Raw genomic sequence first — 17,946 nt, forward strand, 5'->3', positions numbered from 1 at the left:
TTTATTCAGACTGAAAAGAGAAGGCTTTGAAAGGCTACAAGAAAGATGGAACGGACTTTTTACAAGGACATATAGTGACAGTACAAGGGGGAATGAGTTCAACAAAAGAGGGTAGGTTTAAAATAGATATGAGAAGGAATTTCTTTGCTGTGAGGATGAGGCACTGTTTGCCCAGAGAACTTGTGGATTCCCCATGCCTGGAGGTGTCCAAGGTCAGGCTGGATGGGCCTTTGAGAAACCTGGTCTAGCGAAAGGTGTCCCTGCCCATGGCAGGGGTTTGGAACTATATGATCTTTAAGGTCCCTTCCAAAGCAAACTGTTCTATGATTCTATGAACTCTTTGTGTGTGGACACTGAATTGCATTTTAAAGACTATAAATATTTTGTTGTACCCATTCCTTTAAACTTACAGTGTATTTTGATAGTATCCTACATTTAGTGTGTATTTTGTTTTTCGTTTTTTCTTTCTGTTACCAAAACATATTCAGATGGAAATACTGACAATTACCTTTTGAAATCCAAAACCATAAAGGTAGAAGACTTAAAAATAGAGTAGAATTCATTATAGTAATCACAGAATCCTAGACTATGCTGAGCTTGAAGGGACCCATCAGATCATCAAGTGCAACTCCCAGCCCTGTGCAGGACACCCCAAGAATCACATAACATGCCTAGGAGTTGCACATGTTTCTGACAGACCTTGACTTTATTCTGAATTCCTAAAATAAAGGGTTAAAAATAATTGAAAATATAGTGGAGCTTATCTTACGGAAGCATGCAGTTAGAATTAATTTTTTGTCCTCCTTCTTTCAAGCAATACGGCGAAGAAACAAAAAATCTGTAGTTTGGACACTGGCAGGGGTTTAAAAGCATAACTCTTGTGAGCCAGTGGGATGGCTGAGATGATACAGCTTGAAAGCAGAATGAAAGATGAATGATCAGTAAATGGCCATGGTGTGATTTTCCAATACTGGAACTACTTATTTAGATTAAAATATTGCCCTCGTCCAATTCCCCCAATCTCAAAGGCAGTTTTTTTAATTGAAAACCAAAGATAATCTGATTTTTAGTTGCTTACGCTTATTCCTATAGAAATTATATCTAATCAAACACGTTTTGTAACCCAGATGAATTTGAAACCTCACTGCTCAAAACATTTGAGTACAAGAGATATCAAGACAGATTCTGTGCTACAAAACATGCAGGCCAGAGGAAGTAGGGAGGCAGAGCAGGTAAACAACCATGGTACTCCCCTGGTACAACAACTTTTCAGGTAGAGTAGCCCCAGGACAACCCTGCCTGGGCTGTGCAGTGCTGCCACAGGATTCTTCCCTGGTCCACCTCCCAGCCTGATGTGGTGCTTCTGAGAGCAGGCAACAGAGTCCTGTGCTGGCAACTCCCTTCCTACATCTGCCAGGGACCTCGCATGGGCCTCCGTGTCTTGCTGTAGAGACTTTGACCTGTAAAGGAGGCTACAGGGAAGCGGGCTATAGAAGTAAATAAAATAAATAAAGAAATAAAGACAGGTCCTGCATCAGTGTAAGAAAGCGTAATGGAAAAGAGGCTGGGGCAAAGCCCAGTGTGGCAGTGTTTGAGGACAAGAGACTTTAGCAGACTTCTCCTACTCCTGCCCTTTTGGTCATCTAAGGTACCACAAATTACTTTTCAAGCACAGAGTGTTCCACATACCTCCATCATCATAGAAACTCTTAGTATCGACCTTCTGATGCTGGGCTAGAGCCTAGGGAAGCTAGAAACACATGAGCGGAATGACCAAGTGTGTCTTTCATAAAACGTAACATAGTTACAGTTTCACCACATTGATGTCGTAGGCGATGAAAAGGCAGGTGCGTGCCTTCTCTGCTGGGTAGGGGACAGTGGGTTAATTTTATCTCCCAGGGGTGAGGAATTTGTGAAATTCCTGCCATAGAAATACACAAGGAGGGGAAAGAGCTGGAGCAGAGGCAGGCAAGAGGAGGAAAAGTCCTGGAGAATCAGAGTTGATGCCAATAGGAGGTTGGGGAAGTTTCTCTACACTTCCCTCTGTCTTAAGCAGTAGTTGCTGCCCTGAACACTTCCATCCTTCTCAACAGAGAGGTGTGTGAAAATCCAATCAACAAATTCATAGCTCTAAAAACTGGTAAAGGCTCAAATAAGCCACCAAATTTTTACAATTAAAAAGGCTACTACACAATGATGGCTAAGGTTTATAAGGAGACATGGATCAGGACTTGCTGGTCACGTGTTGAACAAATAAGAGGTGTTTGCAGAAGTAGGAATGAAAAGTGGACAAAATAACTTTATTCTGGAAGGGGAGAATATGCAGTTCCCTCTAACTTAACAAAGCGAGTTCAGCAGGTCCTCTCTAGATTAGTGTAACTATCTTCATCTGTCTGTGAAAATACTAAGATTAATGTTGTGGAATTACAGTACACATTCCACACTAAAAGAACAACATTAAAAAAAATAGAGACACGGCTTTGTATCTTGAAAATGACTTAGTACCACCTTCCTCCTAGTGCTGAATTTCATATAAAACTTTCAAATGCACCTTTCACCCCCCTCTTTTGAATTGTTAAATTAGGAGATCAAAAAGGTGGTCATTTTTGTGGTACAAGAAAATGAGAACTGGTCAGTCCTGTGAGTTTTCTTGGTGTTATATGTCAACTTAATGTCAGTGCTGTGGGGCTACTTGATCATTATTACTACTGCAAATTAGCTTGGGCAGTGGAAAAATGACAGATACAGTGATAAGTTTTGGGTTTTGTTTTTGAACTGGGAAAGTGAGTGAAACAAAAGAGTGTGTTTGTGTGAGAAAGAGATTTCATTTCTAAACCTTCACTAAACTCTCTCCACGGCCTTGCTTAAATCATTTAGTGAATGACACTGTGGTTTTCAGTTCTATTAAATAGTATTTTACCGTGCAAGAATTCCCACTGAAAGCAGTGGAACTATCCAAGGATTAATAATGTGAATAAAGATGATAGAACACACTCTTCACCTCTCTGCTGCTGTTTCCCAATTTTATAAAATGAGGATAATAAAACATACCAACTATTCTGGGTGCTGTAAGGATACATTAGTTAGCAAATCACTTTGAAGACAAAACTAAATGCTATGCAAATGGTAAGGATTCTGTTGGGTGTGCGGGACTGTATTCACAGCTCAGGGATATATACCAAAATAACAGCCTTGAGTGGGGAGAGGGCTTTTGCAAGAAATAGGCTTTAATGATGCAGATGTCTTCAATATCTGGAATGCTGTGTTATTAAGTCACCTCATAAATACATACAAAGAAAAATTCCAAACTGCTCGGGAAAAGTGATAGTATGGCTGCATGAAAGAGAACTCATTGTGCTGTTTGTAAAGTACTCATTACATATTACTGGGCCAAACAATTCTGAACTGAGTCAGCCATGAGAGAAAAAAATAAGAGGAATCAAACTTGCAGTATGAGATCTCTCTTGGTCTTACTACCACTGTGTTTGGTTATATGCTGGATCTGTACAGTGTGTATTGTACAGAGGTGTGTTTGTCCTGACCAGTGCTATTTCTATCTCCTCTGAACTTTTAATTTTATACACCTTTAAAATATGCTGCCTTCAGACTGAGTAGTCACTGAAAAACACCATGAATGGTCCTTTGTAAACATGATTGACAGGGTAGGCTGGTAATGCTTTAAAAAATAAAGCAAAAAGTGTTTGCAAACTGAGCTATATTTATTGAAGGCCTTTTGCCTGATGATTTCAGTTATTGATTCACATGAGGCGAACACTCAGTCTAAATCAATAAGCCTGAAAACACTTCAAGTCTATCTCTGAGTATAACTGTGTGACTCAACTCCAGGTCCCAAGGCTGAATTCTGGAATCTCAAAGTGAGAGATGACTGAATGTGATGTAAAGATTCCTTTTTGTCTTCAAAGGTTTTAGATCAAGACCTTCTTTTCTTCTAATGAAAAGACTTTGGTTTAGTGAGTATGGTGGTATTTGGTCAAAGTTTGGACTTGATGATCTTGGAGGTCTTTTCTAACCTCAGTGATTCTCTGATTCTCTGTCAATAGAGTTCAACTATGGAAAAGGCAGCTCCTTGAGATGGGCCCTATCTTGTAGGTAGTGGGAAGAAATTTTGAAAAAAGTGCTAGAAGTAACTAGATGTAAAGTTTTCCTTTGGCAACATCTAACAGAGAGGATGGAATAAAATCCCTAAGGGACAAAGACTTAGTTTGGCTAGGTACAACCCCAGAGATTATTGCTTATGGAATTATCTTGTTCACCCCGTATGCTCCTCCCAGGAAATGACATATTCTGTATTTCCATCCCTGATTTCCATGATACTGTAATGAAAATGTGATCTGTCAGCAGGGTAATAATTCAGTGGAAACTCTTGTGTAAAGGCAGATCTTGATGGGAACTTCCTAAGTACAAGATACAAGATAATGCAATGTCTCACTTCATTATAGATATATTATAAATTCTCTGTGCTGAATGGGTGAAAAAAACCCCAACCATTTAGAAATGTAGTACTTAAAATGAAATTAAATAGAACATAGCTCCTAAAGCTTGACAAATACATACAATTCCAGTCTCTGTAAATTTTTTAGGATATCTCTCTGAAGACATGTGCTACTAGGTCCCAAAAACCTCCACAAACCATTCAAAAAAGTAAACACCTTGCTCAGAACAGACTATGTAAGAAAGCAAGGATCTGCTGCTGATGATTCGAAAACCTCCCCCTTTACTACACAGCCAATCTCACCAAAGCCTTGTGTGGAAGATTATTGTAGCAGATATCTCAAAGGTTACCATGAATGCCAAATTTAACATTCACACAAGCAAGAGTATTTATGCCTCCTCTCCGTGCTTGGCACGTGTTCACTCCCTTTCCCTTCTCACAAAGATAAAGTTTGAAAAGAGGAAGAACCCAGTGTCTTGCGAGTGCTTTCAGCAGACAGTAAACCTGATTTGGGCTTGCGATACCACTTACATCACCGGTATCTACAATTGTTCCATCAAAGAACGGCTCAGTGGTTTGGGCAAGTAGCCACTTACTGCATGTAATCACTTGGAGGCTAAACAAGCCGTGCGTGCCCCGGGCCCGGCAGGACGCAGAAGGAAAAATCTGGACACCAAGTGTAGGGCTGGGGATGGAGCGAGCAGCAAGCAATACTCGCGGAGCACCTCACAAAACGGACCCAGCCACAGCACCTGGGTGGGGATGACCAGCCTCAGCCACTCAGCGCCGCACACCCCGTACGAAGACACCTGGCTGGTCCGCAATCACCCGGGACCTTCCCTGCCGCCGCCCGTGTCAGCCCCGGCCCCTCCTCCGGCGGGGGCAAGGCGCGGAGAAAGAGCTGCACAGTTTTGTCCCCGCCCGGCTGCGGCCCAGCCCGGAGGCAGCGCGGCGGCAGCGCGGACACGCGTGGGCCGGAGCAGCCGGGGGGGAGCAGCCGGGCGAGGCGCTGCCTCCCCCGCGGCGGGGCCGGGCGCGGTGCCGGCGTGCCTGCTGCCGCCCCGGAGTCGCATGCTGCTGGCAGGCGGCGGCGGGTTCCTTCGGTACCCGGGCTGTCATTTCCAGGGCAGCGGCTCCCGGCAGGAAAGGGCCCCCCGCCCCCGCGGCGTTTGCGGCGCCCGCGGGGATTGGCAGCCCCGAGGTGCGGACGCCCCCGCGCCCGGCAACACACCCCCCCCCCCCGCCGCGGGCTGGCAGGGATCGGGAGCGCGGCCGCGCTGCCCATCAGCGGTCAAACCCGTGGCAGTGTGAGAGTGTGACCCCGCAAGAAGACGAGACGACTGCTCCGCATCAGCTTTTTTTTTATTTTTTTTTATTTTTTTTTTATTTCTCATTTCTTTGTAAGTACCTTCCAGTTCTAAAAAAAAAAAAGAAATAAAAAAATAAAAATGATTTTAAAAAAATCGTTGCAGCCTACATAGCAAGAAATTGCTACTTAAGAAGATCTATCCATACACCATGAACACTTCAGCATGTACCCGAGCCGAAATATATTTGGAAAGATGGGGGGAGGGCACTTTTACCCGGCTTTCATCAATGCCTGCTTGAAGAGAGACAGAAATAATTAAGAAAAAAAATCCCTCCCCTCCCCCCGCCCGAACAATCATAATACATTGAAATTTCCCAAAGTCTAGTCAGCTGCAAAAAATACATGTTCCTGGAGCTAGAGGATCATGTTGTAGAAGCGTGTGACTGCAAGACCTAGATTCCTTTCCCTGCTCCTCCGTCTATTTCCTTAGGTGTTTTTTAGCATTATTATTTGTTTTGGGAGGGGAAAAATCATCTTCGCTTCAGTCTCTTGCTAGAGGTCCAGACTGCTTACGTCTGAGCGCCCCTTATCATTTCAGTGAATGGCAATTGCAGCCTTGGTGCTGTTATAGCAATGAAGCTACAGACGTCATTGCCTCCTGTTGGACGTGAGATGTGTCCAAGCATCAGCCCCTTTTGCTTAAGAAAAACTCTTTAACTTCCACGCAGCCGACAGGCAAGCTTTTCTAAGATCCTGTGGACCCAACGTTGTATTGATAGAGTTATATCTTTTTATTCATATATACATATACACATACACAGGTGTGCATGTGTGTCTGTACGTATGTATAGAGAGAGACAGAAATAGATAAATTAAAACCGCAGCTATATTGCAAGCTCCTCTAAAATTTCCTGCTCGTCAAAATAGCTCTCTGCATCGTTTTGTTAAATACAGTCCGGCGGGAAAGCCATCATCAATCAATTTCGGGTAACAAGGAAGACTTGTTGAACACCTTGTTCTCCAGACCCCGGGAAGATGCTGGGCTGCTGGAGCGTGGAAGAGCCAGGATTGTACCCTGAACTTCACCCACTTGGCAACAGCTATTCCTAAACAATTTCCCCTCTCCTCCCCTGCCTCTTTTCCTCCCGGACTGAGAATCTGCTCTTTAAAGTTGATCTGAAGGGGAAAGCAGAGACGAGCTTGTGCATAGTTTGGAGGGTAAGTTGTGTCCTCGCCCCCTCCTTCCTCCCCCACCCCCCGGGAATAAATATCCTCTAGCGAGCCTTCCATCCGCCCGTAAAGGGGCAGGTTGGGGGGGACGGGACTCCCCAGGGGAGCGGCACATCTTGCTCCCAGGACTGAAAGGGTTACAAAGGGAGGGAGAAAGACCGAACGAGCGACTGCGGGGGTACTGACTTCACGGCGGAGTTTGCAAGGTGCGAGTTACCGGTGCCTCTTGCCAGGCGGCTGCGGCGCCGCTCCCGCGGGTGCCAGGTGGGGTGGCTGCAAACCACTGCCGAGACCCCTGCCCGCCGGCAGCCTCCGGGGAGCCGAGGATCCCCGACTCCCAGAACACATGACCCCTGCAGGGAATTTAGCCTCCCTGCACCTGCAGGCTCTAGTCATCCCACCTTCTCTGCTCCCGGTTTTCTTTTTAATCCTCTGATTTCCCCCCTCCCCCCCACTCCCCCCATCCATTCAGCTTTTACCTTTTACCATTCAGCTTTTTTCCCCCTCCCTTTTTTTTTTTTAACCAGCAGGAATCCCAACAAAGGAAAATAATATCAATCAGCTCCCTCCTTCCTCCCTCCCCCCAATATAAAAAAAAAAAAAGGCACCACCTGCTAACATTAGGAAAAAAAACACGGGGTTATTACCTTTATCTTTAATTTTCACTGCCACACTCAGACGAATGGGCAAGGAAGAGGGAGACCTCAACCAGCCCCTTTAGACGTGGGGCTGAATTGATGGGATTGTGATTTGTAGGATTTCTGCACTTAGTCCCTGCCTCCTACTTGCTCTCCAGCCACTCCAAAGTCTCTTCCCCTCTCTTTAAGCAGCGATTTCTTTCAATCTCTCTCTCTCCCTCCCTGTGTCTCTCTCCCTCACACTCTCCCTCTCTCTCTACATACACTCATCTCCCCGGAGAGAGAGAGGAGAAACTCAACTCCCAAACACCGACCAGATGTCGAAGAAACGCAAAGCCCTGGAGGGCGGCGGAGCCCGGCTCCCCCCCGAGGACCCCAGAGCCTGCTTTGGGGCCGGCGAGGAGCAAGGTAGGGCGGCGGAGGCCTGCAGGTGGCAGGCCGGTTGGCATCTGGGAGCCCACCGCAGGGACGTGTCGGCCTGGCTGGCCTCCTGCAGCCCACCGGCACTGGGGTGACTTTGGCGTTTAGGCCAGGTTGCTCCCACTAACAGGGTTGAAAACTGCAGGGCTGTTCCTACCGCATTGTCACTGAACTTGTGAGAGGGGAAGGGTTAAGGGGAGCAAGGGGAAGGGGTGAGGGAAGGAGGTGTGGGAGAGCGGCCGAGGGGAATGGCAGGTCTGCCAGGCAGTCCAGACTCCCTTTCCCACTGCAGTTTGTCACTGGCATAGGCATAGCCACACTGCCTCATTGATTTGTAGCTTGTGTAAATCTGTTTGCAGTGCGCTCCTAGCTTGGGCAGCGAATGAGCTATAGGCACCTAATATATATGCTGTGGTTTTGTGTGGGTTTCCTTCAGCAAGCCCCCATCCCTCGTACAATTTCAGTTGTGTCATGTTGGGGCTTCAAACACTGCCCTTGTAGTGTGCACTTTGTATCCAGCTAAAGTTGGTTTTGCTGTAATTTTCGAGTTCCAAGTGTTTGTGGTGAAAGCTGTTCTGTACTTTTTGACAAGATAATGTGAATGTAGCAGCTGAGTGGTGTAAAATCAGCTTCACACAAGTGTGAAGGAGTTCTGCGGCCAAATTTCTTGTTGTTCAGCCAGCCCAGTGGGTTCTCTTCCTTTGTGATTATTTTAATGAGGTGGGCCCACATGAACCAAGCTGAGCTACAGGGCTCTGGGCTTGTGGCTGTAATGCAGAGAGGAGAGGAAAATACCAGTTAGTTTCAGGGCAATGTTTCGGGCTGTTGTGAATGGCTCTGGTGGTAGATGGTGGGTGTGTGGTGGGTTCAGATGACGATGTGAGTATGTCTCTGTGCATGCTTGAATTCAGAAACACGATGCTTTTGCCTGGGTAGGTGTACACAGAGCACAGAGGGATAGAATGAGTGTGTTCTTCACCATGGAGTCTGTGGCCTTTTTTGTAAGAGATGTGAAGGATCCCAATGTCACAAGTCACCCAGATCATGAAATTCTCTTGCCACCATGGATGTTTCTGCTTTTTGCAAGGAAATGTTTTGAGCACAGTAGCTGGTGTGCTCTTCTGGTTTCATTAGAAAGGAGCACTGGTAGTAATTCACCATCTCTCTCAATAGATATGGTTTAGGGTTTATGTGGTTGTTGGTTTTAAATTGCTTGGTTCTCCCACCAGGAAAATAAGATTCACACTCACATTTTCTTGTAATTTCTCTACTTAAGACTAATCTTGACATGGGAGGGATGTTTTCAGACCCTGTGAATGACTTTATATGCATGACAGTATTCAGTGTTTTTGCAATGTGGAATTTTGCTGTTACTAACCTTACCCCTTTGTCAGCAATGGAGGAGTTTAAATACAGAAGGGCATTTGGCATAGATCTGAAAGTTTGGTATAGATTACATGTAATTTTATTTTAAATATATGCCAATAATGGGTGTAGAAGCACCTTACACGTTTTTGTGATACAGTGATGTTTGTCTGGTCTTCATTTTTTAAATGACTTTTTTTTTAACTCCACAATAATATTTTCTATAACACTTCTGGTTATGTAACAAGAAACAGAAAACAAAATATAACTTTAACACAGAATTGCTTCTTTCTTGATTTCAGTGTGTACAAAACAATTTAATGGAAAGTGAAAAAATATTTAAAAAAGCATTAATGTATATCTAAAGAGAGTACAAAAGGTATCATTTTCCTCATAAGGGGACACAAGGTATTTTGAAAGCCTGTGATTTCACCTAGATAATCTAGGCTTGTGTCTTTTTTGACACAGTAAATAATGAAATGAGATTAAAAATATGGTTTTATTTCTGAGCTCAAATTTCTTTTTGTGAACTTTTGTTCTGTTCATTTTCTCCCTCCTATTTTATAGGAAGGAATGTTACTTGTTAATTACATTGTCTGTGACTACGTAACTGTAGAAACCGTCAAGATTGTGCAATGTATCACAATGTTGTAGGGAATATATTTTTGTGTGAGATGGTGGATGTGAGCCTTTCTTAAGGCATGGCATGTGCAGGTAATTTTTTTTGATCAATCTGAAGCATTGCACGATGAAGCATTGTCCTCTTACAGCAGGTTTACTACCTCTGTGGAGAAGGCATACTTGCTGGTTTGGTGGGCAAGTGCATAGCATCTGCCCAGAAGTATGGAAAAGCCATGTAACACCTGGCTTTTAGCATGAAAATGTGTGTGCATTGGGAGCAGGGAGGTGGGGAAGGGGAAATGGGCATTAGTAAACAAGGGAAGAAAAACAGAGAGCTCAGATTTCTGGAGGCTGCCAAATCCCATGTTCCTGCAGAAATAGAATGTGGAAGCCCTGCTGTCCTCGGCTAATGAGGTGACTTCTTTTGGTGACAGAAGCATGAATGTGTGAGAGCCTGGATCCAGGTCTGCCATCTTATGTTTCTATGTCACCTGGTAAGCTGGTGGCAAGTGCTGCAAACAGATGAATCTCAGACCCTTTTGGGGTCTGCACTTCTCTTTTTAAATCTTAAGAGAGTGTGGACTAGTTCTTAGTTGCTCCAGACTGTGTTCGATATTTGGCCAACTGAAGTGTGCGCTTGCGGAGTTTCATTCAGCTCTTGTTTATCCTCACTTGGCAAAGCTGTGGGTGGACAGACACTATGTAGGCCACAATACAGATTTTTTCAAACTTCCTTGGTGTGTTTGTGTTTTTATTCTCCAAAGTATTTAATGAAGGACCCTGTAATCCATACTGTAACCTTGCCTTTTATTATGGGGTCTGATGCTGTACATTTCAAGCCTTACTGGTGTGGACAGGAGGTAAGGGATGGGTCTATTTTGCATCTTCCACTTTCTCAGCAGTGAGACCCTGAACCTGTCTAATTCAAGGCACTTCACTGCTTCACTTTATTAGGAAGTGAGCTTGTAAGGCTCATTCCCATAAACTCTGGAGACACAGTGGGATTTCCATGGAGAATTTAGGTTTTTACATGAACTGAATCGCCCCTTTCTTTCCATTGATTGTGCATGAAGCCTAGGGTAACTACAGTGATTTATTTGCACAGATCATAGTGTCAGAAATTCCAGCAAAGCTGATAAGGTCTTAGCAGAGAAACCAGATATGGTTGTTCAGTGTGATACCCAGCATGGAGAAGGTGGTATTTGTCTGTTGAAACTCAGCTCTCTGCACTCCCTTCATAGTCAGGAAGCAGAACATTTCTAGGGATCAATTCATCTCTTCCTGAAGAGGAAGTCTACATTTAGTCAGCAGAATCAGATCTGAAAAGTGCTGTTTCTGCCAACTTAATATAAAGGTAGTCCAAACATCTAGCATGGATGTAGACAGTTGTATTTCAGCAGATGACTCCTGACTTTTGACCGGATCTTTCAGGCTTCAGTGCAAGTCAAATGACAAAGATGTTTTTCAGCTGAATTTGAGGCAGAGGTCTTTTCTTCTGGCAATAACCCTTTTTCTCAAAATTGTAGCACAAAAAGATGGAAGAAGGGTCCTTTTTCTGTGAATTACCATTTCTATGAGTGTGTTGAAAGCTAGTGTGGAAGATGTGAAAATGGAGGGTGTTGGTTTAAGAACAAACAAATGAAATGTGGACACTTCTCAGGACCAAATGAGATATGATATTGTGCCTAAATTATACAGTAATGCTTCTCAAAAATATTCAGCAGTTCCTGGATATAGTGCAATACATTATTTTGGAAATTTTCTTTCAGAGATTTTTGAGCATGATGGATTCAGAAAAGGAGGAATCTCTAAATTCTCATTGGACTGCTCTTTCTCTATTTGGATTGTGTATGAAGATAAATAAATGCATTTCTTCTTCCACTTCCCTTGTGGTTCAGATGGTCTCCATTGCCACAAATATGAGTGATAGTTGAGAGTTTTCTGTGCTTTACAAAATCAGTCTCTAAAGAGAGAACTGTTGTGCAACTCTTCCAGAGGCAAAGTTGAACTCCTGTCTGCTCAAGAGTAACTTTTCAGACGTAATTACTTTTTTTGAATTCAATGAAACTGACCATGTGCATAAAAGTTAATCATGTGCATAAGGAAGCATTTTCAAGATTTTGATGGTCTTAATTACTATTAGTCAAAGCCCTCTTGAGGGTCACTTCTGTGCAAAGGATACTTCCCTAGTAATTACTAGGGGGAACAGTTTATACTAAACTATTCTCTCTGATTAACACTTGATGATTTGTGTGAGTGCTTATCACTCTAGTTTGTTTTGAAATTTGCTATTAAGTTACTGATTATTATTAAATCTTAATTTGGGATCATCAGACACAGGAAACCAAGTTCTGTCTTGTTATTGAAAGGTTACATTGATGTAATGGAAATCGGCATTGAACCCAACTTCTGAATTACAGTTTTCCACATAGTTGGTCTTCATCAATGCAATTAGTTACAGTATTTAGTCCATTTGTTGTTTTATCACACAAGTGAATATTGGGATTCCTTTGGGCTCTGAACACTGTTGTTGATCTTCATGTTTCCCTGATACAGGTAGAAAAGCAAAACAGTTCTTCCCTAGGCAGTTCTTCACTTGTGAGTGTGATTTGAGGCTTCAGTTGCTCTCATATTTCTCCATCGTCTGTGTCCTGACTACTATTCTTTTCTTTCCACTTAGCTTCTGCTCCCTGAAACAAACAAGCCCTCTCTGTCTCTGGATCACACTCTGGAAGATCTGGCTAATCGAAGTAAGGTGTTTAGTGACAGAGGCTTATGCATTTGTGAGGGCATGGGAAAGAGAAGGGAATTATTGTACAGCTTGGGTTTTGTGACGATACTGTAATAACAGAAAAAAGTGATCCTCTCAATTTGGTTCATGGGGAAAAAGTTTGTGTCACCAGGAAAAAAAAAAGTAAAAAAAAAAAAAAGACAAAAAGGTTGCAGCAACAGCTTTTTAAGGGTTTTTTTAAAGAAAAAGAAACCATGCTTTCCAAAGCTGATTAGCTCAATGGTTACTGATAGTTTCCTGTGTTAGATTTTTAATTTTTTATTTTTTTACCTCTTTCTTCAGAGGCAGTCAAGGATCTGCCTTCCAGATGCTGTGAATGATATATGGGTTCTAATTTTTGGTTTCAGTGGATCAAATTTAACATGCTGGAAAAGATGACAATTTTACCAACCCATTTCAATTTGTGTGAAGATGCAAACTCAGTATGCTGGAGAGTTGTGAAGCTAAGGAGAATTCAAAATGTTTGGGAAGAGAGATTGGGGGCAAGATATATATGCTGTTGTTGAAATAGCATTGTAAGAGCTCTCTGGCAAAAATGTCTTCCTTGGGTATTGTTGCTGGCATGTCTTCCCATCCACTGTTTCATAAAGACTGTTGAGAACCTTTTCTGTTTCCATTTTTTCTGTTTCACACATAGAAGCGTATGCCCGGGTATAAGTTTACGAGCCTTGTTTGAAGTAAAATACAAAGGCTAATGCTTGAGCATTATGCTGAGTCAGTGTTTCCATGCAGAGGGGAGGACTTTCCTGTCCAACAGTGCACTACTCCCTAGTACATCTTGGTCTCAAGCTGCTGCTAGCAAGACGTGAGGTCACTATATGCATTCTAGGGGAAAAAGCTGTCCCAGCTGATCTAAGAGGCAGAGCCACAGGGAAAGGAGTGATACTTTAAGTGTCTGACAGAGTTGCTTTATTTGGAAAGTGTGACTTTGGGTGAATTACTGACTTGCCCTATAAATAAATTTATCCACACATTTGAAAAATGGAGATGACTTCTTAATTATTTGTGGGCACTTAGATATTTCAGCTATGCTCTTCATGTGGCGTGAATGGTAAAGCTATAAAAATGCCTAGTGAGACAGAAATTGTAATTTCAGCAAAAAGCAATGAAGAAGTCTCCTGATTAACTATTAAAACTGGTGCTTTGCTTAAATAACCAGCATTTCCAGGAAAAGCATATCTTAGAGCTTGGTAATAACTGTTTGAGGGCTCCGTGAAGTTGAAGGGTAGTTAATGCAAAGCTAGTGCTGTAGTCCCATTTCCTTCTGGCTGTGAGTGCAAGATATTAGTCCATCCTGGCAGGCCCAGCCTGCAGATAGTGATACCGTACTGTACCAGTAAGTGTTAACTCAAGGTAGCAACTGCTATTAAATGGAGTCAGCTGTTGGCTGAGTCCACACCTGGTGGTTGCTGTCTCCCTGCCTAGAAAGGCAATGGGGAGAGAGCAGCTCTGAAAATGATCTTCAATGAAGAAATCATCCTGACTGCACAATGAGCCTGAGTGGCCTCCCAGAATGGACCAGGACTAGTCTTTGGAGAGCCCTGTCCTCACCTGGCCTCAGGTGCTCCCCTGACTGGTAGAGGTGCTGCCTGGGAAATGGAGACCCTGGCTGAAAAAAAAGGAAGACCCTTGATTTAGGATGCCTTCTAAAACTTGCAGAAAAAGCTGAATAGGGAGGGCAGTCATAAAGGTGAGAGGTTTATAAAGGAAGTAAAGTAAAAAAAGTAAAAACTTTGCAGGTTTCCTTTGATTTCTGGTAGAATAAAAATCTGTATGAATCTCCATGATTTATTAGCAACGTGTTGCATTGTTTCTGTTTGCTTTTCATAGCCACTTTCCTCATTCTGTACATAAATAAATGAAGCAGCTTCCCTATTCCTAGTCAACCAAGGAATGCATATCTACCCTTACTATGAAATGTATGATGGAGGGTTCTGGTCTCCCTTTTACAGTGTTCCTATTCACCTGATCACACTGTGTTGGTAGGAGGCTGTATTTTATTGATGATACCACCTTGCCATGGTTTCTGAACATATCTGTGCTTCTGTGTGGGAAAGGAGGAGAGATACACAAGGCAAGTGACATGAAAATGCAAATGTATGTATTTTTTAAAGGCATTGTGTTGTTAATATACAAAAACAGACTCTAATCTCTAATGAAGCGTTTGTTTATTAAGGAAGTAACTTTGTGTTTTCACCTTGTGGCCTTAAAGTTTCTGTACTGTTTGAGCATAATCTTGTTTTTAAGTTACTAGTGATAATGCAGAAAGCTTGGCAACCCAGTGAGCAACAGTTGTGACTTTATGTTGGAGGAAGAGAAGAGAGATGCTGTCTGGGTTTGATGGGCTAGAATACAGTTGGTTTGTGTGTTTATCACTTCAGTCACAGTATGATGGCTAATAATGTTGACATTTAAGATGTACCCATGCACTGGACAATTGAGCTTTTGCTCCTAAGTTCTTTCCTAGTACATCTGCCTAACATGTGGAATGAGCAGCTGTATTTCAAGTGTCAAGCTGTATTAAAGCCATCCACACTGTGTTTTAGTTGAGTACTGTATCTCAGTTGAGGGGCAGCTGGTAATAGATTGATTCTTACGTTGTTTTTCAGGTAGTGTTGGGCCCAGATACAAAACAGGAAAGTTAAAACCAATACGACACAGGTCAGAGGTGGAGGAGTCATACATGATAGCAGTATGAAATGGTAATTACAACAAATGAAAGAGGAAACAAAGATTATTCTCAGATAGTACCTGGAAAGCACTAATAGACATCCAGCCTTCAGGGGGAAGCTTACTTAAATTTAGAGATGAAGGTAGAAAAATCATAGAGTGACAGTGTTAAGGCACATGGAGAAGGCAACCTTTGTATGAGCAGAGACTAAATGTCAGAAGATCACTAATTTCAAGAATAGCCCTTTTTCATAGTCATGATTATGCATTTTTCTTAATCCTTATGTACCTGTTAGGCTAGTGTAACAAATCAGTATCTATGCAAGATAAGCAGTTTAACTATTCTGTTTGTGATCAGTGATTAGCTTTCTAGGCTTTGCCCATGGAAAGTCTGTTTTATTTTTCTCATATTGTTTATTTGCCTGCATTATTTTTCTGACGTATTTCCTTTGGTGTGGATACAGCCAAGATAGGCTTATGCTGTCTATAATTATTATTCGGGCTTTGCAGATCTGCTCTGTATGTTGTTAATCACTTTCTAATGTTATGTTTTGTAACTAAAGATTGCAAATTAGTTGAGATGGTAGGTCTCTGCTTTAACTGCCCGTGCAAGTTCTCCAGCTGTCTTTGGGGAAAAAGCCTGCACACTTACAGGTGGCTTCAACTTCATGTGACCTGGCCAGAAATGGGACTAGGAGCATTCACACCTAAAGGTTGTATAGAAACAATTGAGTAAGTGGTCTTTCTCCTGCTTTACAGCTCTTTTGTACCATCTATATAAGACTGCATGAGTACTTCTACTCCCTTTCAAAGCCAAACCAGAAACAGATTCCCAGAGTCATATCATGGCTTGTCTGGGAAGTGGTAAACAACAGTTGAACATGCCTGCAGAGTATGAAGAGTGTCCTTGGTTGTGTGGAGTTCTTTCTTCTTTGTTGATCTTCCTTGATTTCTTAAGAAACTCAGTAACTTCTTGGAAACAAAAGAAATGTTGTGCAGGCCAATTTTTGCATTTGTTAAATCGAGGCCCTTGCCTTCAGTGTTTTGAGGATATTGGTAGATTTTTTTTTTCGTTTTGCTTTGTACTTTTTACAGTCTGTGATGAACTGCAGCATTTTCTTGCAGTGGAACTTCTGATTCCAGGAGATGGTTCTCTGGCCTGTGTAGGGTTTTGAGGCAAATCGTGTCAATTGCATTAGGTTCTGGTCATGGTACCTGAAATAGGCTAATTCTTAAGATCCAGATACTTTTCTGCAGAAGGACCTGTTTGAATCTTGGTTGTTATTGTATTACTCGTCCTTTGACTTGCATAGCCTGTTAATTTTAAACTATATATGCTTACCTTAGCACAAGAAGTTTGAAAATACTTGGGATTTCAGTGCCATATGCAAGAACAACATGCTGAGATTTAGGCAGAGGTGTGCACATGAGAAACAAACATTTGACTAGATGAAATGGCTATAGTTGGCAATAGCAGCATACAGCTCTCCAGATTTAAAACTACAAAGGAAGACAACTGTGACCCAGTCACACACCTTCCTTTGCCATATCTTGGGGAAGGAGAGACCCATTGCAATTAGTCTGCATAGACAGCGAAAAAGCTACAGGTCATCATTTTTTCCTCTTTACTCTGTGAAATACAAAGCCACAGTCCCGACTGGTGGTAGCTAGTGCTTCCAAAGAAACCTAAATATACACCTCTGCTAATGCTGCACATGCAGCTTTGCAAAAGATTTTCATGAAGACGTGAAGCTTCTAAATTCAAGTAATGGGTGGATTAACACTGGGAAGAGACCAATATACATATGTATGCTGTATACAACATTTTTATTGGGTTTTGAAGGGCCAAAGCATCTAGATGATCTTTTATCTAGGCCTATGAAGCTAATAATGTTAGTGGCTTCTAGTATGCCACTGTCACATTCTCACAGAATGCTTTTGACAGATGCCATTCCTTCTGCGACTGCAACCCAGGTATTGGGTGTTCCCAAGATTTTTCTTGGCAGGCCTATGTCTTATTGCCTTCTCCTTGTATCACTCCCAGGTAAGTGGACAGTAATTGGGAAAAGATTGTGCCTCACTGGTGCTTAAAGGCAGAAGATGTATGACACTTAACATTTTTTAAATCATTTAAGAATTATCACAGTCATTTTTGGTGGGGAAAGTACAGTATAAGAAGTGTTAATCCTAAAGTATTATATATTTTTAATGTGGGATTATAATAGGCTAGAAAGAAAGAAAGAAAGAAAAAAAAAAGCTTAAAATGAAGGAATATTTAATTTTATTCAGGAGACTTTCTGGCAAAAATCCCCTGGATCTGCACAGAACCTACAGATTTAAGATATCTTTGCACAGCCAGAGGCTGAGATCATGGCTGTCTAACTACAGTTGGATATTAATATCTGCCAAGTTTAGCCTTAAATAAATAAATGAAAAAAAGGTCATGCTT

The 17,946-nt window shown here is 42.4% G+C and overlaps 1 protein-coding gene across 1 annotated transcript in view; it reads left to right on the forward strand.

Moving 5' to 3' along the window:
* Nucleotides 1–7,666: 7,666 nt before the first annotated feature.
* Nucleotides 7,667–17,946, forward strand: part of PDE10A (phosphodiesterase 10A) — a 362,187-nt gene continuing 351,907 nt past the window's right edge. Inside the window, exon 1 of the mRNA XM_027686793.1 lies at nucleotides 7,667–8,038. Within this exon, the coding sequence (XP_027542594.1) occupies nucleotides 7,948–8,038 (91 nt within the window). The 5' untranslated portion in view covers nucleotides 7,667–7,947. The remainder of the gene's footprint in view (nucleotides 8,039–17,946) is intronic.

Source organism: Neopelma chrysocephalum, unplaced genomic scaffold (assembly GCF_003984885.1).
Source record: "Neopelma chrysocephalum unplaced genomic scaffold, ASM398488v2 Primary Assembly neopelma1_23, whole genome shotgun sequence".
Taxonomy (NCBI): Eukaryota; Metazoa; Chordata; class Aves; order Passeriformes; family Pipridae; genus Neopelma; species Neopelma chrysocephalum.